The sequence below is a fragment of the Teleopsis dalmanni genome, chromosome 2, assembly GCF_002237135.1.
Source record: "Teleopsis dalmanni isolate 2A chromosome 2, ASM223713v2, whole genome shotgun sequence".
Lineage (NCBI taxonomy): Eukaryota > Metazoa > Arthropoda > Insecta > Diptera > Diopsidae > Teleopsis > Teleopsis dalmanni.
The window spans coordinates 228,330,137-228,356,386 of NC_051847.1; the positions used below are offsets into that span (position 1 = coordinate 228,330,137).

At 29.5% G+C, this 26,250-nt stretch overlaps 1 protein-coding gene and 1 long non-coding RNA gene across 3 annotated transcripts; both read left to right on the forward strand.

The window, feature by feature from the left end:
* The first annotated feature begins 6,773 nt into the window (after positions 1–6,773).
* LOC119678149 lies at positions 6,774–7,910 on the forward strand. Its single transcript, XR_005252323.1, has 3 exons — positions 6,774–7,100; positions 7,155–7,242; positions 7,319–7,910. It is a non-coding gene; the product is annotated as an uncharacterized LOC119678149 (long non-coding RNA).
* Positions 7,911–9,505: 1,595 nt separating this feature from the next.
* On the forward strand, positions 9,506–25,318 carry LOC119678150 (laminin subunit gamma-1-like). 2 transcript variants are annotated; one of them, XM_038089838.1, is made up of 16 exons: positions 9,506–9,651; positions 13,450–13,780; positions 18,478–18,611; positions 18,688–18,815; positions 19,045–19,349; positions 19,466–19,775; positions 20,143–20,554; positions 20,612–22,888; positions 22,979–23,186; positions 23,244–23,347; positions 23,412–23,545; positions 23,605–23,720; positions 23,782–23,868; positions 23,972–24,142; positions 24,205–24,334; positions 24,401–25,318. In XM_038089838.1, exons 2-16 carry the CDS (start codon positions 13,610–13,612, stop codon positions 24,610–24,612), a joined length of 4,899 nt encoding a protein of 1,632 aa, XP_037945766.1. In that variant the 5' UTR covers positions 9,506–9,651; positions 13,450–13,609; the 3' UTR covers positions 24,613–25,318. The 2 variants fall into 2 exon arrangements, with proteins under 2 accessions (XP_037945766.1, XP_037945765.1); XM_038089837.1 differs by having other exon boundaries at positions 9,506–9,646.
* The last annotated feature ends 932 nt before the right edge of the window (positions 25,319–26,250 follow it).

A 26,250-nucleotide genomic window follows, 5' to 3' on the forward strand; every position in this document is an offset into this window, starting at 1 on the left:
AATTTTGATTTTTATAACATTAATTTTTGTGAATTCAATCAAATTCAGTTTAATAATTTTCCAATTTATATTATGTATATTTTGAATTTTGATTTTTTATAATTTTAATTTATAATAACTTAACTTTTTGTAACTATAATAAATTAAATTTCAATAATTTTCAATTTGTACAATATATCTTTGAATTTTGATTTTTATAACATTAATTTTTGTGAATTCAATAAAATTCAGTTCAATAATTTTCCAATTTATGTAATATATATTTTGAATTTTGATTTTTTATAATTTTAATTTATAATAACTTAACTTTTTGTAACTATAATAAATTAAATTTCAATAATTTTCAATTTGTACAATATATCTTTGAATATATCTGTGAATTCAATCAAATTCAATTTAATAATTTTCGAATTTATATAATGTATATTTTGAATTTTGATTTTTTATAACTTTAATTTATAATAACTTAACTTTTTGTAACTATAATAAATTAAATTTCAATAATTTTCAATTTGTACAATATATCTTTGAATTTTGATTTTTATAACATTAATTTTTGTGAATTCAATCAAGTTCAGTTTAATAATTTTCCAATTTATATTATGTATATTTTGAATTTTGATTTTTTATAACTTTAAATTATAATAACTTAACCTTTTGTAACTATAATAAATTTTATTTCAATAATTTTCAATTTGTACAATATATCTTTGAATTTTGATTTTTATAAAATTAATTTTTGTAAATTCAATAAAATTTAGTTTAATAATTTTCCAATTTATAACACTTCGTTCAATAATGTGTGTGACTAACTAATTAAAACACATTTTCTTGCCAAAATTCGTTTTTCTTCATCAACATAGTCCCTTTTTAGGGAGATGCAATCATTCCAACGCTTTTGCAATCTTTTGATACCGCCTTTGTAAAACGATTTTTCTTTGCCTTCAAAATAGGCGTTAGTTTCGGCGATTACTGCATCATTTGAGCCAAATCTCTTACCATGGAGCATCGTTTTGAGGTCTGCGAAGAGCCAGTAGTCGCAGTAGTGACACGGTGCATTGTCTTGGTGGAACAAAACTGTTTTCTTCGCCATATGAGGCCGTTTCTTTGCGATTTCGTTTTTCAAACGCTCCAATAACGCTATATAATAGTCGCTGTTGATGGTCTGCCCCTTCTGGAGATAGTCGATGAATATTATTCCATCCGCATCCCAAAATACAGACGCCATAACCTTGCCAGCCAACTGCTGCGTCTTTGGTCGCTTTGGGCGGCTTTCACCGGCTGCATGCCACTCAGCAGACTGCCGATTTGACTCTGAAGTGAAATGGTGGATCCATGTTTCATATATCGTGATGTACCGACGCAAAAACTTCTACTTATTGCGCGTAAACATGTCCAAACAGCTCTTTGAATCATCGATTCGTTGTTGTTTTTGCTCCGATGTGAGCAAACGCGGCACCCATTTGGAAAACACCTTTTTCATACCCAAATATTCGTGTATTATGGTGTGTACACTGCCTGCTGATATCTGTAGAGTGTCAGCAATCTCCCTCACTTTCACTTTACGGTCGGACATAATGATTTTCAGTGTTTTTTCAACGTTTTCCGGAATAACAGCGTCATGTGGCCGTCCAGTAGATGGAATGTCATCGGTGTCTGTACGACCACGGTTGAATTCGGCATACCAATAACAAATGCTTCTTTTTGATGGAGCAGAGTCCGAATAATGTTTTTCAAGCCATTCCTGGCATTGAACAGTATTTTTTTTTCATTAAAATACAATATTTTTTTAGTTTAGTGCCGCCATCTACGTGTCAGTCACACACATTATTGAACGATATGTTACAATAACAATAATTTTTAATAACTTCATTTTAATAAATTTTATTTCAATAATTTTCAATTTGTACAATATATCTTTGAATTTTGATTTTTATATTTTTATAATATTAATTTTTGTAAATTCAATAAAATTTAGTTTAATAATTTTCGAATTTATATAATGTATATTTTGAATTTTGATTTTTTATAATTTTAATTTATAATGACTTAACTTTTTGTAACTATAATAAATTAAATTTCAATAATTTTCAATTTGTACAATATATCTTTGAATTTTGATTTTTATAACATTAATTTTTGTGAATTCAATCAAATTCAGTTTAATAATTTTCGAATTTATATAATGTATATTTTGAATTTTGATTTTTTATAACTTTAATTTATAATAACTTAACTTTTTGTAACTATACTAAATTAAATTTCAATAATTTTCAATTTGTACAATATATCTTTGAATATATCTGTGAATTCAATCAAATTCAGTTTAATAATTTTCGAATTTATATAATGTATATTTTGAATTTTGATTTTTTATAACTTTAATTTATAATAACTTAACTTTTTGTAACTATAATAAATTAAATTTCAATAATTTTCAATTTGTACAATATATCTTTGAATTTTGATTTTTATAACATTAATTTTTGTGAATTCAATCAAATTCAGTTTAATAATTTTCCAATTTATATTATGTATATTTTGAATTTTGATTTTTTATAATTTTAATTTATAATAACTTAACTTTTTGTAACTATAATAAATTAAATTTCAATAATTTTCAATTTGTACAATATATCTTTGAATTTTGATTTTTATAACATTAATTTTTGTGAATTCAATAAAATTGAGTTCAAGAATTTTTCAATTTATGTAATGTATATTTTGAATTTTGATTTTTTATAATTTTAATTTATAATAACTTAACTTTTTGTAACTATAATAAATTAAATTTCAATAATTTTCAATTTGTACAATATATCTTTGAATTTTGATTTTTATAACATTAATTTTTGTGAATTCAATAAAATTCAGTTCAATAATTTTCCAATTTATGTAATATATATTTTGAATTTTGATTTTTTATAATTTTAATTTATAATAACTTAACTTTTTGTAACTATAATAAATTAAATTTCAATAATTTTCAATTTGTACAATATATCTTTGAATTTTGATTTTTATAACATTAATTTTTGTGAATTCAATCAAATTCAGTTTAATAATTTTCCAATTTATATTATGTATATTTTGAATTATGATTTTTTATAACTTTAATTTATAATAACTTAACTTTTTGTAACTATAATAAATTAAGTTTCAATAATTTTCAATTTGTACAATATATCTTTGAATTTTGATTTTTATAACATTAATTTTTGTGAATTCAATAAAATTTAGTTTAATAATTTTCCAATTTATATAATGTATATTTTGATTTTTTATAACTTTAATTTATAATAACTTAACTTTTTGTAACTATAATAAATTTTATTTCAATAATTTTCAATTTGTACAATATATCTTTGAATTTTGATTTTTATAACATTAATTATTGTAAATTCAATAAAATTCAGTTTAAAAATTTTCCGATTTATACAATAACAATAATTTTTAATAACTTAATTTTAATAAATTTTATTTCAATAATTTTCAATTTGTACAATATATCTTTGAATTTTGATTTTTATGAATTTAATTTCTTAGTAACTTTAATTTTTGTGAATTCAATTATGAATTTAATTTTTTAGTAACTTTGATATTTGTAAATTCAATAAAATTTAGTTTAATAATTTTCAAATTTATATATTTTCCAATTTGTATCTTTTAAATTTTGATTTTTTATAACTTTAATTTATAATAATTTAATTTTATGTAACTTTAATAAATTTTAGTTCAATAATTTTGAATTTGTACAATATTTTTTCATATATTATAATATACATATATAATTTCATACATTGTAATATGAACATCTCCTCTTTTATATTTTAATAATATGCATATGAACTATGCCTAATTTAAATTATATTGTAAGATATCTCTCCTTAGTTTTAAAGATTATTATAATAATTTTAGACAAAGAATTTTGAGATATGAATAAAGTTATAAATGAACAGCAGCGCCGTCGTCGTTATATTCATACATATTTTACATTTCTGCGAATACATTTCTTTTTTATAGCAACCAAAGTTTGCTAAAGCAGGGGATATCTTGAAACTAGTTGCGAACGGGGTAAGGTAAATCGGTTTATTTAGATGAATTTAGATGATTATGCCTAAACTAAAATCAGAATGGCAAGAAGGATAAAAACGGAACATAATTTATTTAAAATATGAATATAAAGAAAAAATAAAAATAAAATCTATTCCAACTGAATTACAGTTACATGAGGTTCGGAACTTATTTGAGGAGTTAATGGCTGATAACCCAGAGTCCTTTTCAAATAGTACCGAAAGTATGGAAAGTTGTACTGAAAGTGAACCATTATCTTCAACTTCTTTGGAATCTGACTTAATTCAGTCATAAAAAACAATTTATATTTATACAAAATTATGTTTTCTATTATTAGGGTAAGAATAATGTAATTAATTGATTATTTACATTATTCTTACCCTAATAATAGAAAACATAAATTATATGTAGTTATATATAAATTATGTAATAAATATAATCATTTAAAAAATAAATATATTTTTTTTAAAATAATTATTATTATTCTAGGGGGATCTGATACTGCGACCGTCGGGTCTATTGTGCCCCGTTTTTCTTTTCCCCTTAATTCCATACTTTAAAATAGATACTATTTAAAAATTAATTGATCACCGAGCTTGCTAAATGTTCAATTTAAGTGATAAATAATACCAAATAAGCAAAAATAAGAACAAACTGCTTAAAAATTAAAGGTATTATCAAACAAACTGTACGCAGACTTTATGGGGCCTATATTTACACACAGTGACACTTTTATCCTGTTATCTCAAGAATGTCTTTTACTATTTAAACTTAAGATTTCAAAGAATAAATATATGTAAAAATTTTAATTTAAAATATGTTGTTTTGATATTTGGTATCCCCAAAGAAATGTCATGTACTCAACCAGTATTGATAAGGTCACGTAGTATGCAACAGCGCACGCTTTAAAAGACAGAACATGGAATTCGATATTAGAAGGGATCAAAATGAGAATTCAATATTTTCCGAATCCGGTCCTGTGCTTAGTTTCTTAACGGAGTAATCATGCGATATTATTCGAACGCATGGTTGCTACCAAACGGAAGATCATCTTGTTTGTCTGGAAAAGTCCCTTTTGGCTTCGGTAGCTCTCAACTCTACAAAAGTGTGCTTGTACACTTCTATTTGGGCTAATAAGTGAACAACACGTTCGAAATGTACCTTGTTAAAATATTAAATTTATTTGATTATAAATAGAATAAAAAATTAATAAAATATAAAAACAATTATTGAGCATAACAAGCATCTTTCTACATCAGGAAATATCAATACTAATCAAATATATAAAACACATTCTTCGTCCAGAAAACACCTAAGTCAAGCGAAGTAAATCATTACATGCGAAACGTATCGCCCAACTACTGTAGCGAAAAACGTTGCTACACAAACATTGCGTAACATATAAGCACTTAAATTAAATATCAAAATTGTTTAGATGTTATATTATCCAGGTAAGATTAATCTCTTAATCCCCCTTGGATATACCACAGATAGGTTGTGGATCGAAAATTCAAAACTAGTCAGTCTTGATATTTTATTACGTAAGTAGTATCATCAGATGACAATCCGTTTTATGCAGAAAACTTGAACTTGAGTCCACGAAAATATTTGATGCTGCCAATATAATTACTAATAGCCCACCATTATTAGTGTTCTTATACCAACTATAGGATTTCGTGTAAGGACTGCTCTCTAGATCAATATATTTGCTTAATGCATACAGATGGCAAAGATTTTAATTTATTGCTATAACCCTAATGAATAATAGACTATATTTTTTGGCTGACTATAGAACCTACATTTAGCTTATGATATTTTAAATGACCATATAACACATACATATATCATGATCTGTGTTTTGTTAAATATATATAACACTCCTTGTTCATCTGCTTCTTGTATGTTAACCTATTTTGCGATAACACTTTGCACTGATCAAACATTCTATGAGAAAATGATAAAATCATTAAGGCATATTATATTTTTTGATATGTTGGTTTTCTGAAATCTCTGTACATACGAAACTTGTAGTTTGCTTTATAACTGTTATTTCTGCGCAATAACGTTCTAGTGTCCCATCAGCTGTAAATCAAAAATAGAAGCCAAACTATTGTCGCTAAACCTTTTAGAGAAGTTTGTTGCTAGCGGAATTAATAAAAGGTTATGATCAAACTTTCTTCACCACCGAGCATATCTATATTTTGTACACATTATTCCATATCTGCTATTGCCTAATCGTCAAAGAATCCTGCTTCACTTATTCTTAACTATCTCCACTAAAGCCAACCCAATGTACCATAGGCATACTATATATCGTATAATTGACATAAAATATTTATATGTTAATAATTATTCAGGAAAATAGTTCTTTTGTGAAGCCAAAATATGTGTACATATATTATAATATATACTTTATTCCAACATAAGTAAAATGAATGAACTCTTATCAGTAAATTTATGCTGTTTCGAGATAACCCAATAAACTTTTTTATACTATGAGACTGAAATGAAATTCTTAGCATCACTTGTACTTTTAAAGATTTTTTTTTGAAGGAAATGAGTATGAGTGTGTAAAATCTTCTTAGTTTTTTAGTACCTATGTACGTGTTTTTATATGCTTTTAGATTTTAAATATTTTCTTGAAAGAAACGTTATTTTATTTTGCATTAGCGATCAACTGTTTACGCAAATATTTACCGCCACATTCAGTTTTAATTGTGACTGACTTTGTTTATTTAACTCTTCAGTCTTTCGTACAATTTCGTAGATTATAAATGTAGCATTAGCCGATATCAGATACAAAAAAGTATCGCATCACTTCGTTCGTATCTCGAGTTGTTGTTGAGTGTATTAACTTTAGCCATTTAGACATATAGTCGTACTTTAATGTTTGCTTAAATGAAATTCAAACTTTTGGTTTTCAGTTGCTTATCGCACTCTGAAATATTAGCTTGTCTTGTACATAAGAGTTGTGTGAATATGTGCAAACACTGCATGTACTCGAAAGTACATAATAGAAATATTTGGTATATATTTGTACAATAAACAAATAAAATATTAAAATGAATTCTACCCTTTAGAAACTCCCATGGAGAACAACCGTTTAAACAGAGAAACTATTTTTATAACTCACTCAATCTCATTCAAATCATATATAACATTACATAGGTAAGATTTATTTATAAGATTACAATGCTACACTGCACTGCTTAAGAGCTCTTCAAAATTTTTAAATGTGTTTTAGATCCGATCAAGAAATACATAAGCGACAAAGCGCTGAAGCTATATGCGAAAATCGACAGGCTTTCTAATCGCAGGGTAATCACCAACCGCACGGGGCGGTACGCAGATCTTAGATCAGTCATTAAATAATCACGAAGCTTATAACGAATACACAAATTAGTCAATGAGATGGGTGGGACTCTGCGGAAACCTCCCAACTATAAAAGAGTAACAGTGCCCTGACGCACTAACTCGGAAAAGGCTCAAAATAAACATAGACTAATCTAAGTAGTTTACTCAACTAAGTAATGAAAATTGCCTTCAAAGCATTGTTAAAGAAAAAAATTATAATAATTTAATGATTTGACCGAATGGGCCAGGTTTATAATACTTGACTGAATGAGCCAGGTTTTGAATAAGCCAGCGTACTTGTCATTTTCAAAGTGAAATTCCAAGCCCTCGATCATATCAAATGTGCGTTCTTTTATACAGAATATGCCGGAGCTTTTTGGTGTAGTGCACCGGTATATTTGCCGTTGATATGCCTGCTGTATATTTTGTACCATTTGTGTTATTTTTTGTGCTTTTTGTGTACTTTGTCTAGTTTGTGTTTTCGCATGCTTTTGTTTTTCGCCGTGTTTCACGTTTTTGTTTACTTCGCGTGGTTCTTCGGATAGTGAATATTTAAATTCTTTGATTTAAAAAAAAAAAATATTTATAAAGAAAACTATAATAAAAAAAAAATGTTGCAAAATATAAGTGGGTAAATCTTAGTGTAATTGATTAAAAGAATTTTAGTGATTTTACATGAAGCCGGTGTATTATTGAAATTTGTTTTTTTCCTTGGTGGTTTGTTTATGTTTGTTAATAGAAAAATATAATTTATTAATGCAGTGATCTTTGTTTTTGTGTAAAATAAAGATAAACCAAAAAAAAATGTCAGAAGAAGTATTACTTGTGATATGTTTTGTTTGTCGTAAAAAAAAGTAAACAGTGAGTGTTTTAGTTGTTGGTTGTTTATATATATATTTTTTATCCATGTTTATTAAATAATTTTGTAAAGGCTCTAAGTTTATTTAGTAAATGTTCAACGTATGTTTCAAATTACGAGTATAATAAATAAATAAAATTTATGTTATTATCTTAAAACATTCTCAAGTTGTGTTTATGTTTTTTTTCTTTTTTCCTTTTCAGGTTTTTTTTCCAGTCTTGGTATCAATGCCCGCGGCTCATCAGGCTAGAGAATAGTAGGTAATGTCCGTACAATTTGTGGCCAAATATATTATTAATATATATTTCATATTTTTCAGGTAATTTCTGTTCTTTACCGTAGCGTTTGTATGTGTTATATTGTCCAGTAATGTAGTGACAGTCAGATGATAGCTTTCGTTTGTAATATGTGTGGTAGAAATTTGATATATAAATTTCTATCGTCACAATACTCAAAAATATAGACTACATTATATATGTAGACCAAATAGATAATATAGATATATACAATACTATACAAATATAGACTCATCTCTTCATAATCTCATCGAATTATGCAGTACTTGCTAAATATCACCCTAACTGATTACACATACAGATAAGATTTAAATCTCTTCCAAGCCAACTGCTTAAAAATTGGCGAAACAATATAACCATTATTTATATGGCATTGACAGCTCCCAACTCTGGTTAACTACCAGGAAACCAACAAGATGACCTGAAATATGGTTTATTTGTTATGAAATTATTTACAACATTGTTCAAAAAGTTGATTCACTCAAACGGTAAAAACGCTTTAATCAGACTATCTTTGTTTGACTATAGCAACTCTGAAGTTTATATGCTTACATTTTACTTGATTGTTGCAACAATATCAAGACATCCTTACCATAGTTTATTTAAATCACATATTGCAGTAATCATTCATTTAGTAACTTCGGTCTCTAATGAATGAACTAAATAATATGAGTTTAACCTTCATATCAATAATGTAGATTGTAAATTATATGAACATAATTATAAATTATATACTAAAAATATACTAAAAAGATTAAAAATAATCTTTTATGGTAGTATATTTTCAATAACATATAAACATTAAACATCAAACATTAAATGAACTAGAAAGAATTAGGTTGGCAACCATAAAACAAGAGTATTTGAGTAAAAAATTATCTCCGTAGTGCGATCAGATCAGGCCGCAAACAAACCATAAAACTTAACTCCATGGGAAAGATACTTTGAGAGCAACAAACAAATTTAGTTGAGTCTTGGACGTCCTCGGAAGTGGTTTAGTTTTGCGGTGTTTATTGTGATACTATAGTTGGAGAAAACAAAAGCAAGAAAAAAGAAGTTCAGAGTAAAGTATTGTTGAGATATGTAAATCCTCAAAAATGAAAATAACTAAAGTGAAGTGAGCTATGTTGTCTCTATGTTCGGTTGGCAATCCACAGTACAAACGTTTGTTATTAAATATATATGAGAGGTTCTTGGCATTTAATGGGAATGCTGATATAATTATTAAAAATTTGATACTCAGCAAAATATCACATTTAAATTACATATGTAAAATATGTATAATTGAAAGCGGAGTGCAAGGAACTCAGTGAAGTTTATTAAAACAGAAAACAAAAAAGTATTTGAAAATTTCATTAAATTACAACATAAAATATGGAAATTCTTAGAAAGCGAATGACCAAGTATCCTTTTTGACAATATTAAATCACTTTAAGAAGTTATAAACTGTAATATACAGGGCCAGAATTTTTAGTTCATTTTACATGAAATTATTGTACATAAATAATCCAAGAAAAATATATACACAAAAAATGTACACAAGTGCAGTAGCACAACAGACTCAAGAAAAAAATAGTGTATCTTGCAGCCAGAATATCAAAAAGTGCATTTATCGCTCTGGTCGATAAAATTTAAATGTTGAATGCATACTAAAAATGTGAGTGAGTGCTCAGATTCCACACTTTACCCCAAATTCTTATCTTAAAAGGAACTTGAGTGTCGGTTGTTTGGCTGAGAAATAAAAAATCTGAACAGAGCGGATGTCATAAACGCTACGGCCTAAAAGGTCGCACAGTTCTTTACTTTATATACGAACGAATATGCCTGCCTGTTGCTTAAATGTACACATATACTTTATATACACATATATACATATATTCGCATTAACACATGGGCTAAACAGAATAAAACTCAGTCGTTACATATAATATGACATAGAAACTACAATATAATCTTTCATTCAGTTTTTGAATATTTCATTTTTCTCCACAACTTTGCTTTTCTCAACAACTAGGTTTTATCAGCTTAAATAAAATATCTGAGTTACAATTCGTGATGGCTGATTCTTTATATACTCTCGTATATGATCTTTTGAAATATACCAGAAAAGAAGTATGTTGAGTCGAGTTTTGTTTATTTAGAATTATGGAAAACATAGATAAGAAAGAAATTACATTTTAAATAAATAATTATCATGTATAATAATGGATTGCACCAACTGACGCAAGAAAAAGTAAACTCTTTATGGACTTAAAACTTAAATTAGTTATTTATAATTTTATTATTGTCTTGTTCAGGTTACCTTGCTTGAAACACTTTATACATTTACACCATACAGCGACTTAAAATAAACAAATACAAATATCCTGTTTCTATTAAAATCCTAATTTGATGCTTCAGTTTTCGCCTTCGTTAGGCTAGTAGTTGTTTTAATGTTCTAGTTTCATATAACTTAATAGACATTATATTACTGTCATGAAGCTTTTATGACATGCTTACAATATTTCAGCGGGTTTAGTCAGTTCTGTAACTAAAAGAAAGTGGTCCATATCACTTTGTCGGTACTATGATATATCTTTAGGTCTAGAAGTATATTAATTCAAAACTTTGTGCTGAAAACATTGCTCCTTAAATTTCTATGGTTGAAAACGTTGAATGTGGATATGAATGCCCCGACCTAAAAGATCTATGGTGCACCTAAGGCCCCAACTAAAACAATTCTAGATTATTTATAAATCTCTTAATTGCTGTTGGGTTAATTTTACTTATTTGATTTGAAACTAAGATCTCGCTTCCAATGTAGTCAAGTCTACGTCTTGCCACCGCTGGGCAGTTGCATAGGATATGTTTTGTTGTTTCCTTCTCCTCATGCCAGAGTCGACAGGAATCACTTTCTACCGCGTCTAAATTTTTCATTTGATAATTGAGTCTACAGTGTCCTGTAAGAAGTTCAGTGTAGATTTTAAAATCGTTTCTGCTTAGGTTAAGGATAGCGTCAACTTTGATGTATTCAAGATCAATGCATCTTCTTGACTGCAGAATAAAAGATTGTAATCAGTTTTAATTCAGATATTACATCCCCATACCATAGCGTAAAAGTTCTATATGATGTTAAAATCAGTTACATCATCTATCGAAGTTTATTATTTCCGAGTAGAATTTGTCGAATATGTATTTGAGTTAAGTTTCTTAGTTATAATACTCTCAAATATACCAAATTAACTGATTAAATTGAACTGATTGATTGATGATCAACTTTTATTTTCTATTAATGAAGAAAATAAAAGGTTTCTTTCGTTTGCTGTCGCTGAACTCGAACTCACGTTGAGTGCTTGAGAATTCACACAGGGGGAGTAGTTTATTTGTCCGAAGATATAAATGTCCTTAATACATTTATTAGGATTTAAGAACCTTTCAAGATTGAATAAACCTAAAAAACTCTAAAACCATATTTCTTTTTAAATAAAAGCAAAGATCCTGATACGATTTTTTAACTCATTGTTAAGTCAATAAGTTAAATATGTTAAGTTAGAGTAGTTAACTAATAATTTTTCAGCAAAAAATGAATAGTTGAATAAAAGAACTAAGAAATTTAATTTTTTGAATGGACTATCATAATCTCTATAAAACACATATACAGCATATTATCATATATTATTATTGTAAATACTTGTAATATAGTAAATAGAATCGATAAAAATACTTTAGAAAAAAATATTTTATCACAGCATATTCATTATTTGATTTTATCCTTTAAATAATAACTTAACTTTGTAAAATCGGAAATATTGTAGTTCAAGCTGCAATTGTCATACTGGATTTATGTACCCAACTGACAGATTATTAACTGACATTATGTTTTTAGTTTAAATATTTTGTGTGGGTTGTGAATCAAGTGCTAAGATAAAGTTTTAATTACTTTAACCTTTCTTTTATTAATATTACAATGAATATTTGCCTCTCTACTCCAGATTCAGTAAAGCAAAATTACTCAGTCAACTCATAATTGTTTAGTTCTGTTAATTTTTGTAATTTAATTTGATTCGTTTGTTGCTTATAATGTTTACTTAACTATTTTGCATTAAAATGTAAAATTTTTATTAAGACTCATAAAAAGAAATGAAATCATCTTCGTTTCGGACCGACAAAATCATTATAAACAAAACAGAAGATTTTTGTTTCGAGTTTACGAAAAAAAGTATTCTTCGCACAAAATGTAAAACAATTTCATCTGTGCAGTACGGAATGGATGAGGTATAACACCCACCAGTAGCGAAATTCCGAAATATTGAACGAAAAGCTAACTACGCCACTGCACAGCAAAGTACTTAGTAGGCAAACCCAAATACATTCTGGACGAGTATCTGCTACAAGACGAGTACAGATGTGTTAGGCATGAGTTCATTTTCAAAAAATTTTACTCGTTTTTTATTTGTTTATTTTTATTTCAAAAATTTGTTCATATTGAGTTTTTGTTTATAAATCAGCGAAATATTAAAAATAAATAAAATGTCAATCAGTTAAAATCAGTTATCTCTTAGAAAAGTGAAAATTTAAAAAATTATTATATTATTAAGCCATATTAAATAAAATTAGCGGAACAATAAAAAAAAGTTATTCCTGTGATTAAACGCAACTATCAAAGAATAAAAAAAATATTTGGCTTTGTGTCCATATAAGATTTTCCTATTAGTCGATAGATTTCATATGGCAGACATCTGCTACCGGCAAAAAAGTTGCTTTCTGTAAATTGAATGTGTTTTAATTACTTAATATTAGAGCATTTTTCTGAAGGAATAACAAACAAATTAAATTAATAAAAAATTTCAAATATTGCACATCATTGTTTTTTATATTCACAATTAGTGCTGGCTGTTATAGACACACCAAATCCACCTCTGCAATGATGCATTGAATTCTAATTTTTTTAAAATTTTTGATGAGAACTTAACAAAATTAACATAAAATCACTTAAAGGATTTTTTATAAAATTAAAATTAATTAAAAAGAATAATACAAATTCAATATGAAACAAATTACTTGGGGCTATAAGTGGAGAAGCACGATGAATCTGTTAGTGTCCTACACGTGTTTAATATTTTTAATAGCCCAAAATGCGCCGACCATTGCAGTAAGCCATGGAGCAACGACATATATGGCTGCGCTTGAATGTAACGACGGTTACGGAAGACCACAAGTGAGTATATTTTTTCATTTATTAAAATATTAATTAACTGATTCTAGGAATAAACTATTGAATTTGGTAAAAAAATTCAAACAATTTGTCGGTTTATTCATATTTTTAATTGAAGCTAAAATGATGTGACGATTACTTAATATGTGAAAACATTCGTGAAATTTTTTACTTGTATTCATTTCAATTAAATTTAATTAAAACGCCTAATATAGAATATCGCAAATGAAATTATCGCCTGCAGATACAGTAATGAAAATAGTAAACAAAGTTTGTATCTACATTCCATTTTCATGTACCTCTTTTCATATTTACTAAGCTGCGGGAATCTTTACAGTAGTTTTCAAATTCGAAATTTTGATTAAAAGATTAAAAATCTTTCAAAAATAAAATAAAAATCTTAAATTATGGATAATCCTATCCGAAAGACTTAAACAAATTTCCTCACTTATCAATTATTGTTATTAGTGTAGATAATTGTATTATGTTTTATTTTATTAAATTATATTATTTATATATATGTATTTATATACATTTTTATATAATTATTATCTCCTTATGGAATTTTATATATATATATATATATATATATATATATAATAGAAATAGAGGGCGATATTGCGCTGAATAAAGAAGTGTTTTCGTTATGGTTCGAGTGGCCACAAAGCTTTCCAGTGTAAATCATCGTTGAGCAGTGCTAAGGCAGTAATCTGCCATAAGTCAAACAAAAATTCAATTTTAGACCTTGGACTTACTATGACAATGGCTGCAGACACGTTAGTGGTGTCAAAATTAAAAGAAGTCAGCACATGCAGTTCAGCACATTCGTTTGAAATAAATGATAGTACTTTAGATACTGATATTTTACCCGGTGTTAGAACCAGATTGATGGACATTCTAAATTCATTTAAAAGAAATTTTATAAAAAGTATTTCTCAATTCCGGGCCAAGACTGAGCCAATGGAAATACGTCTTAAAGACCCTACTAAATGTGTTTTTCGTGGACCATATCGTTTAAGCCCTGAAGAATGGCAAGTAATGCGTAATCAAATTGATGAATTGTTAGAAATGGGAGTTATACGTCCAAGTGTATCTCCTTTTGCAAATCCCATACTTTTAGTCAAAAAGACAGATCGTACCGATAGAATGTGTGTTGATTATAGACAGTTAAACGATAATACTGTGCCTGATAGGTATCCATTGCCTTTAATTTCGGACCAGATCGACAGATTAAGTGAATCTCGTTTCTTTTCTATGTTAGATATGGCATCGGAATTTTATCAAATTCCAGTCCATGAAAATTCTATTGAGTATATCGCCTTTATCACTACTGAGGGACAATTTGAACATTTGTCAATTCAATGGGCTTACGAAACGCAAATTAATCAAAAACTGTGTCAAATGTAATGTACAACAAAAAGCAGGGTAAGCTAGAATGATTACTACATACCATACGTTTGATAAAGGACCGATGGATGCTACGTCGAAAAAATATAAGTATACAAATATTTTATACTTATATATATATAAGTATATACAAATATTTTATATATAATATTAAATTATAAATTTTATATATATATAATTTGTATATTATAAATTTAACAATTAATTATATTTCACATATGTATGTGATATGTATGTCAAAGTATTAGTCATTTACATGCTTTTTATATATTTCTGCTCCTTTTAGAATACAAAGCAACACTTTTTTAAAAAAATTTTCGAACGGTTAACAGTTACGGTATTTGTTTAAATTGCGCTAATTATTGTGTTTTGTTTTATGTTTGTTTTATGTATAAGTTAATTTGTTAGTGAATGTTTAAATTAAATTAATTAAATAAATAATAAAATAAAATAAAATAAAATAAAAATAAATTAATTAAAAAAAAGAAATGAATTTTAAAATGAATTTTATACTATATAGTATATAAATATAATATATACTATATATTAAATATATATTTTACATTTCTCGCGGGATGTGAATATGGATACCTTAAACATAAATATCTTAACAAAGAAATATTGTCCTTTTTTACTTCAGTTATTATTTTTTAAGAATTATTTTTTTGAAAAAACATAAATGCGTTTGTTGCCTGATACACTCTCCATTGATTATTGATATGCTTCCCTTTGTAAGTCTTGTACAATAATAATATATTTTATTTTCTAAAGCCCGTTGTATATGGGTACAAGTCTGCCACAGCATTTTTTATAGGGCATTTCAAGTGTTAATTCAGCAAGAGATTCCCTCTTATTAGGTTTGTTTTGCAATATTTGATTAATCATTGACTAATCTATTGAAAAATTGTATTCTTTATATAGTTAATTTCAAACCTTTGTCGTTCATAAGATCAACATTATGAAATTTGGACGTTTAGGATAAAAAAATGTATACATTTTTGTGGCTGAGAGGTAATTGTACCAGATATACTTACAGTGGCTCACAGCTTATTTGATGCAAGCAAAAATTTTTTGAAAAATGTTGTTTATTTCAAAATATTTTGCAAAATTAAAAAAACAAAGTATGCAGAGTTATTGTTTATAGTGTGTTTATTCATTTTCAAAAAAAAAAACCTAAAAATCTTCTTCCATTCCTTAGTAATGCATCAAAAACCAAAACCAAATGAAAAATTCATGTCACAGCTTAAATGATGCAGTTAAGAATACCGTTATTTTTGTCGCCAGATTACACAGAAATTAAAATATTTTTATTCTGCGATCATTTGTAATCTAGTTTTTGAGCGAAAATAATATAAAAATTAAAGTGAGTGCATTTTGTTAACCATGGGACGGCGCACATCAATTGAAAAGCGTGAGTTAGTGTTGGAGTACTTTAAAAAGGGAATTCCCCAGCGTAAAATTGGTGAAATGGTAAATATAAGCTCTTCAACAGTTCAACACATAATTGAACGCTTCGTACATGAAAATCGCATAGAAAATAAGGGACGAAAGGCTCCCAATAAAATTTTTACAGAAAAAGAATCGAGGTATTTGGTAAACCAAATTCGAAAAAATCCAACAATTAGCGCTCCAAAGTTGACAGACATGGCCAAAATAGATTTTGGAAAAATTTGTCATCCTGAAACCGTCCGCAGAATATTGAGAGAATCAAATTTCAATGATAGAATAGCTGTAAAGAAACCTTTCGTAAGTGCAAAAAATAGAATTAAAAGGTTGCAGTTTGCACGAGAGCATTTAAATAAGAGTCCAGTATTTTGGCGAAATGTACTTTTTGCAGACGAAGTCAAAATAAACTTATTTGGATCAGATGGAAGATCTTATGTACGGCGCGAAGTCAATTCTGAGCTCAAAATACAAAATTTACGTGCTACCGTAAAACACGGAGGTGGTAATGTTATGGTTTGGGCATGTATATCATCAAATGGAGTAGGAAATTTGGTCTTCATCGAAGAATCTATGAATAAAAATATTTACTTAAAGCTTCTTCAAGAAAATTTGATTCAAAGTGCAACGAAATTGCAGATTGCAGATGATTTTCGCTTTTGCCAAGACAACGACCCTAAGCACAAGTCAGCATTAGTACAAACGTAGTTGATATGGCAATGTCCACACATTGTCCAAACTCCTGCACAATCACCAGACTTGAACGTTATTGAAAATTTGTGGTCCGTTTTGAAGACAAATATCAGAAAACATGACATCCGCAACAAATTTGACTTAAGAAACGCTTTACAGCAAGAGTGGAGTAAAATTAGTCCAGATTATACCAAAAAACTGGTTGATTCCATGCCAAAAAGGCTTCATGCTGTTATTACTACTAAGGGATATCCAACAAAGTACTAAGTACTTAGAATTAGTCCGGAAGTTTGTAAAAATATTAGTTTTTTTGATGTTGCATCATTTAAGCTGTGACATGAATTTTTCATTTGGTTTTGGTTTTTGATGCATTACTAAGGAATGAAAGAAGATTTTTGGGTTTTTTTTTTTGAAAATGAATAAACACACTATAAACAATAACTCTGCATACTTTGTTTTTTTAATTTTGCAAAATATTTTGAAATAAACAACATTTTTCTAAAAATTTTTGCTTGCATCAAATAAGCTGTGAGCCACTGTATATATTCAATAAAAAAAGATATAGGGCACAAATAACTTCAATAAATGAAATAAGTAAATAATAGTCAAACAGTCTTTTACATCGTCCGGGTAATTATAATTCTGCATATCTACCGTTTTCAAAAACCTTCTATTACCAAAACTGGAGAGTACAGTATTATTATATGATAGTTTTTGATATATTACTCTGTGCGTCACATATTATGTTTAAAAAAACGCACAAATTTTCCATAAATCTAATCTTTCCAAAAAAATTTTGTCTTAATTGCTACAGAATCATTTATCTGAATGATTTTGCGAAGTAAATTAAATATATGATAGCACGAGTAAATTATGTATTCAGGATTACTCTGAGTCAAAGAAAATCTTTAACATTAAAGCAATGATTTTTACTACATAAAATTACTTAAAAAGTGATATGGTATTATTTTATATTTATTTTTAAAAATTCAATTAGAATTTATTGCAATTTGTCTTTTAATAAGAATTTATTTTAAATAAAAAGTAGAAACATAGTGAGTGACATCTATTTATGATCGTTATATATATGTATATAAGTTATGTATGAAAAATTATTTTATAATTTTTTACTACTAACAAATATTTTTTTTTATCAGAAATGTATGCCGGAATTTATTAATGCAGCTTATCAGTTGCAAATTGAATCTACAAATACTTGTGGAGAATTAGGCGATAATCACTTCTGCATACAAACTATGAATCCGAATCATAAAAATTGTGAATTTTGCAGGTAAATTAGTGATTTTTAAAACTGTTTTGTTTGCTTCCATAAGAAAAAATTTATTTACATATTTTATTACAAAAAGATATGAAGATCACAATCCCGTGTATTTGACTGATTTGCATGATCCGCAAAATCCGACTTGGTGGCAATCGGAGACGATGTACGAGGGCATACAACATCCAAACCATGTTAACCTTACACTCCACTTGGGTATGTAACAATATGACAACAATGTGTCAAGAATGTTCTGCAAACGCTAGCAGATAGTAGCTAACATTTAGCAGCTAGCAGCAACGTAAAATCAGAGACAATTTCTGTGTTTGTCAGTTTGTTGCATGATCTTATTACTACTTACATATTTCATTCTTTGTTTTATGTTCATTTCCTTTCCGTCTTTGGATTTTTTATTAAAAATTTAATAAAAGTGTTCTTTATGTAGGCAAATCATATGATATCACATATGTGCGCATTTTATTCCGCTCGCCACGGCCCGAATCTTTTGCTATCTACAAACGAACATCGCAGAGCGGACAATGGATACCGTATCAGTACTATAGTGCAACGTGTCGTGACACATATGCGTTGCCGGACTCACGTGCCATACGCAAAGGCGAGGGAGAAGCACATGCGCTCTGCACCAGTGAGTACAGCGACATCTCACCATTGCGAGATGGTGAAATCGCTTTCTCAACACTCGAAGGTCGTCCGAGTGGCATCATATTTGAGCGCAGCATTGAGCTACAGGTGAGTACGTCATAAATTTATCTCATCTCAATAATGTAGATGTTTTCCTATCACCACTCAAAACCAATGAGTTGTGATTTTTTTTCAATTACTTAAAAACCTTATTTGTGCTTTAGGACTGGGTTACTGCTACTGATATCCGCATTACGCTTGATCGTCTTAACACATTCGGCGACGAAGTATTTTATGATCCGCAAGTACTGAAATCTTATTTCTATGCCATATCAGATATTGCAGTTGGTGCACGTTGCAAGTGCAACGGGCATGCAAGTAAGTGTGTAGCAAGTACAGGTATGCATGGCGAACGTTCTTTGGTTTGTGAGTGCCGGCACAACACTGATGGTCCGGATTGTGAGAAATGCCTTCCACTTTACAATGATGTCAAATGGAAGAGGGCAACATCCACCGAAGTGAATGAGTGTAAAGGTGTGTGTAACAAGCTGTATCTTCGTGCATCTGTTCAGAATGGAATTCTTAACAAGTTGTCCATTTAAGCATTTGCCATACTTAGATTTTATAGATATACAGTTAAATAAGTTTCCTGATGCATATTGAAGTTTAGTTGTTTCAGTAGCTCTTATATTTTCATCGTTATGACATGTATACAAAATTTGTGCTCATATTTTTTTCAAGCATTACTAATATTTTGTTAGTAGAAGCCTTATATTATTCAATCAGTACTAACAAAATCGATTTTAAAGCACACGCGCTTTGGTATTTAGTTAATTGTAATTTCATATATAATATGGTAATTAGTTGTGATAAGTACTTCATTATATCCATTTCTTTTCAGCTTGTAACTGCAACGGGTATGCCGATAAGTGTTTCTTTGATGCACATCTCTTTAACACAACTGGTCATGGCGGCCACTGTTTGGATTGTCGTGAAAATCGCGATGGTCCTAACTGTGAACGTTGTAAAGAGAACTTTTACATGCGGGAAGATGGTTATTGTACCAATTGTAATTGCGACCCTACTGGATCACGCTCACTACAGTGCAACAGCCAAGGCAAATGTCAATGTAAACCAGGTGTAACCGGAGATAAGTGCGATCGATGTGCAAGTAATTTTTATCAGTTCGGTTTGCATGGTTGTCAACCTTGTGGATGCGACCCTCGTGGTTCATTTGAAAATATGCCAACTTGTGATCCTGAAAGTGGCATTTGTTATTGCAAGGAAAATGTTGAAGGAAAACGTTGTAATGAGTAAGTATAAAGTAAAAATCAAAGAAGTATATTAGTTGCACAACTTCTTGATTGTAGATGTAAGCCTGGTTTTTTCAACTTGGACATTATAAATCGTTTTGGTTGCACTCCTTGCTTCTGTTATGGACATACGTCAGAATGTCAAACTGCACCCGGATATTCGGTAGTGTCGATCACTTCCAATTTTAACAAACACAAAGAGCGTTGGACTGCGATTGACTTATACAACCGTGATGTTGATATTAAGTACAACCAGTATAGTCGAAGCATTGGCACTACAGCACAAGGAAATGAATATGTATACTTTCAGGCACCAGAACGATTTTTAGGTGACCAACGTGCCTCATATAATCGTGATATAAAGTTTAAGTTGCAATTAGTGGGACAAGTTGGACCTAGCACGAGTGCAAGTGATGTTATACTTGAAGGTGCAAATACAAAAATTTCTTTGCCTATATTTGCCCAAAACAATGGCATGCCAGATCAAGGAGTTAAAGAATATTCGTTCCGTTTGCACGAACATCGTGACTATCAGTGGCAACCCAGTCAGTCGGCAAGAGGATTTTTATCCATACTGTCGAATTTAACTGCTATTAAGATTCGTGCCACATATTCCGTGCAAGGTGAAGCTATTTTAGATGATGTCGAAATGCAGACTGCACATCGTGGTGCTGCTGGACAGCCAGCTACTTGGATTGAACAATGTACTTGTCCGGAAGGATATTTGGGTCAGTTTTGTGAATCATGTGCTCCAGGCTACCGTCACAGTCCAGCACTTGGTGGCCCGTTTATGCCTTGTATACCTTGTGATTGTAACGGTCATGCTGAAATATGCGACTCTGAGACTGGTCATTGCATATGTCAACACAACACATCTGGAGATAATTGTGATGTTTGTGCTAAAGGATACTATGGAAATGCCCTAGGAGGTACAGCGTATGACTGCAAACGTTGTCCTTGTCCCAACGATGGCGCCTGTATGCAAATTAATGGTGATACGGTGATCTGTACTGAATGTCCTGTTGGATACTTTGGTGCTCGATGTGAGCAATGTTCTGATGGTTTCTTTGGAGATCCTACTGGTTTATATGGGGAGGTACAAACTTGTAAAGCTTGTGATTGCAATGGTAATGTGGATCCAAATGCTGTGGGTAACTGTAATCGTACTACAGGTGAATGCCTAAAGTGTATACATAATACCGCTGGACATTACTGTGATGAATGTTTACCTGGCCATTTTGGGGATCCACTCGCTTTACCACATGGTCAATGTGATAGATGTACATGTTATCCACCTGGTACAGAACAAAATGAGGAAGGTATTTCCAAGTGTGATCAAGTAACTGGCCAATGCCAATGCAAACCGAATGTAATTGGTCGAGATTGTGGTGAATGTCAACCTGGCTTTTTCAATATTATGTCTGGAAATGGCTGCGAAAACTGCATGTGTGATCCTGTTGGTAGTTACAATTCCACATGTGATAAATTTACAGGTCAATGTTTCTGCAAGCCTGGTGTGATTGGACAGCAATGTGATCAATGTGAAGTTTACCATTATGGATTTTCCTCAGAAGGTTGCAAATCATGCGAATGTGATGAGAGTGGTTCTAAAGGCTTCCAGTGTGATCAATATGGTCAATGTCCATGTAATGATAATGTAGAAGGTCGCCGTTGTGACCGCTGCAAGGAAAACAAATATGATCGCCATCTTGGGTGTATTGACTGTCCAGAGTGCTATAACTTAGTTCAAGACGCAGCTAATGAGCATCGTGTAAAATTACAAAATCTAAGTGATACTTTAAACGATATTGCTCGGACACCCGTTACCAACGATGATGAATTTGAAGCCAAATTAAAAACTGTGCAGGAGAAAGTGGACATATTACTTACTGATGCAAAGTATGGTGCGGGTGAAGGAGGTAAAACTTATGTTGAAGTATTAGATGACTTACATAAACGTTTGGATGGCATACGCACACATTTAAACAATGCTGATGAGTTGCAAGATGCAGCCAATGATGAAATTGAAAAGGCACGTCACAACTATACGAACGCACACGACATTATTGAATCGGCTAAAAACGAACTGCAAACGGCTTTAAATCTGCTGAACGATGAGGGTGCAGTTGCATTGGCTAAAGCGAAAAATAAGTCCGAGGAATTTGGTGTACAATCGGATCAAATATCAGTTATTTCCCGGGAGGCACGTGGAATGGCAGATCGCTTGGAATGGGAAGCAAAGGTAGATCAAGACAATGCCAAATCTGCAAATGAAGCTGTCGAAAAAGCTTACGAACTGGCTAAAAATGCTATTAACTTACAGCAAAAAGTCAGGTAAGTAAACAACACATATACATACATATATATGGTATTTATAAGTACTTGAACATTCAAGTATAATGCATATGAAAACATATTTTACAGTGACGAATTACGTTCTGATGTACGCCTGGAATTAAACACAGTTAAGCAATCATTAAATGCTGCTAATCAAACTACAAAAGAAGCCTCACGAAAAGCAAATGAAGTCTATGATGCTGCATTAACTCTACTAACAGACGTTAACGGACTAACAGCTCCGGAAATAAACATCAAAAAGTTAAAGAAAGATGCGATGGCAGCAAATGAACAAGTAAGCACAAATTATAAGTTAAAGAATGCAGTGAATTATAAAAGTATTTGATTTCAGGCCGATCGTTTGCTGAAGCGCGTTGATGATATATCAAATAGTAACGGAAAAATTTTCGCTGATTTTGATGACGAATACGAATTAGCAGGTCTCATTTTAGAGAGGTTTGCTTGTTGTTTTCTTTTCTAATAAAAATATTATTACTTTAATTTTTTAATATGATTAAAGAGCCAATAAACAGAAAGAAGACGATGTAGAATTGCTGAAACGTGCTCAAGACGCTTTTGACAAAGCCAATCATGCTGTGGAACAGGGAGATAATACTTTAAAAGAAGCCAACAATACCTACCATACATTAGCTGGTAGTTTTATATATAAATAAGACTAAAAATTTGATGTTAAAAATATTGTTAATATTTAGGCTTCCAATCCGACGTACAGAAATCATCTGAGAAAGCAGAACTAGCACTGAAGACTGTGCCCAGTATCGAAACGGAAATCGAAAACGCTGAAAATTTGATACGAAAAGCTGGAGAAGTAAAATATGAATCTATAAAGTATTCGAAAACATTTTAATAACAGATTAATCTTTTAAAAGGCATTAACTGGCGCCAACCAGAACGCAAATGAAGCAAAGAAAAATGCTCAAGAAGCTCAGGATAAATATGCAGAACAAGCTTCAAAGGTAATATAATAGATAATAAGAAAAGTAATAACATATTTGTACTCGTATTCAATTAGTGTAGGCTATTAAAAAAAATTAATGAAATATATTTTTAAATTTATAGGATGCTGAAATTATTAGAAAGAAAGCTAATGACACTAAAGTGAGTGCTAGAAAGCTACGTGATGAAGCTGATCAACTCAACCACCGCGTCAAGGTGACTGAACTCGATATAAGTAAATTAGAAGACTCCTCCAGCAAAGACGATAATTTAGTGGATGATGCAAAACGCAAGGTACACTGTCATTAATTAAATTGATAACCATTATATAAATCCATTATTACATATTTCCTTAGGTTGGGCAAGCTAAAGCAGATACTCAAGATGCTAAAAAACATATAGATAAAGCTGTCAGCGAATTGGCAGCCATTAAAGATGAATTAGAAAATCTAAGAGACATAAACACAGATGATTTGAATGAATTAGGTGAACTGTTAATATAATTGAAAACTTAAAATATTATTTAATAATTGTTCTATACTATGAAATCAGAATCACGTCTTGACACTGTTGAAGCCGATATAAATCGTGTTAATCTCACTTCACGTATTGAAAAATATCGGGATATGCGCAATGTACAGAAAAAGTGGATTGATAAGTATGAGAAAGAACTATTAGAGTTGGAGGAAGAAGTACTCAACGTACGCCTTATATCAGAAGCACTGCCACCAGGATGTTTTAACCGCAATAGATTAGAACCTTAAGGAATTTAATGTTAATCAACGTCGAGAATGTTTGTGACAAAATAAAAAAGTTATAATAGTTTAAATCATAAACTAATTTAATTATAAGAACTAAAACTATTTAAGTCAATATAAACAAATTAAATAAAGGTTAAAATAAGCTTTAAGTAAATATTCAGTTCGTTGCGAACAATTTGCGTCATACTATTTTTTTAAGACGAATTGAATATTCAGCAATTCTCATTTGTGCATTATATATTTTCTCAGTAAATACTCGTACATGAAAACAAATGCATGAATTTAAAAATGTTTTAATGTTATAGCTAATTTCTAATATAATGTGTTGTTAAGTAATTTTAATTTAATTTGTTTTTTAATACCACTTTTATACTTCTTTATGTATAACGTTTTCATTAAGCAAAAAAAAAAATATATTGTGCCAATAAATTGTAACATTCGAATGCCGCCTTATTGATATAGTTTTAAGTACTTTTCTAATAAAATCTTAACATTTTTTTGCAATGTTCATACCAGCATATGACAACTTTAATTTTATACAAGGTCTATCCGTAGTAATTGTGTATATTACTTGAAAAGTAATATAATAATAACATTTTAAAGATAATCAATAATTTTATTTCTTACTGTTCATTGATTAATGTTAAATATAAGCATTGATTTTTTACATGTACATAATTTATTATAATATATATGGAATATACTAAATATTATGTAAAGCATCAGTTGTTAAGTTTCATTCGTTCGGTACGGTCGAGTGCTTTATACTAGGCCACGTGCAACGTTGTTGTTTCATTTGTTTAACATATATTGTGTTGAATGATATAATAATATTGATATATTTATATATATTAACTATTCACTTAATTAAAAGTTGAACTTCTGACTTGTGGTAGCAATTTGTGAGTTTGTTGAGTTTAGGCGCGGTGTTTGGAAACGTGTTCGCTTAAAAAAACAACTCGTCATAGTACGGCATTGTAAGCTGTGCTTCGAGTTCAACTTCAATAGCTTGATTTGTGGCGGTTCGTGTCTGTGGTGTAAGCTTATGAGCTTACGTGATAGCGTGATTGCGGGATAAGCTAAACCTATCTACGGCCGCTTTCAATACGGTCTCGCATCTACCTAAGGAGGCGCAACGTGTTTGTTTCAATTTCGGCTAAGTGCACATTGTTCTTGTGCATTTGAGGATCCTGCTTGTGAATTGTTTGGTGTGTTTATCTTCTTCCTGTCGATTTTGGAAAAAATCGTATTTGGAGGAAGCATTCAAATAACCTTTGGAGTTGTACTGTTTTGATTTGCACATCAACTCCCGTTTTTGGTGAGTGTTGTTGCAAAAGCTTCGTTGCTTTATATATATTCTTTTATATTATATATACTGTTGTATTACATTGTACATTATTGTAGTATATATATTATATATATTATATTTATTTATATATACATATTGTATTGTTTGTATTATTCATTACATTACTCTTATTTACAATTGTAGTTATATGTGTACTTATTTGAAATTATATTATTTGCATTTACATCTATAATTATACTTTAATTATATTCGTACTTGTATTTATTTTCATAAGTGTATCTGTACTATACTGTATTTATATTAGCATCTATTTTTGTAATTATATTCACATG

Excerpts from the sequence above, each read along its gene's own strand:
- LOC119678150 (XM_038089838.1), top strand. The coding sequence starts at position 13,610 with ATGAAACAAATTACTTGGGGCTATAAGTGGAGAAGCACGATGAATCTG. Across the intron at positions 18,612-18,687 it reads AAAAATTGTGAATTTTGCAG|ATATGAAGATCACAATCCCG; the intron begins GTAAATTAGTGA and ends TATTACAAAAAG. Across the intron at positions 18,816-19,044 it reads TAACCTTACACTCCACTTGG|GCAAATCATATGATATCACA; the intron begins GTATGTAACAAT and ends TTCTTTATGTAG.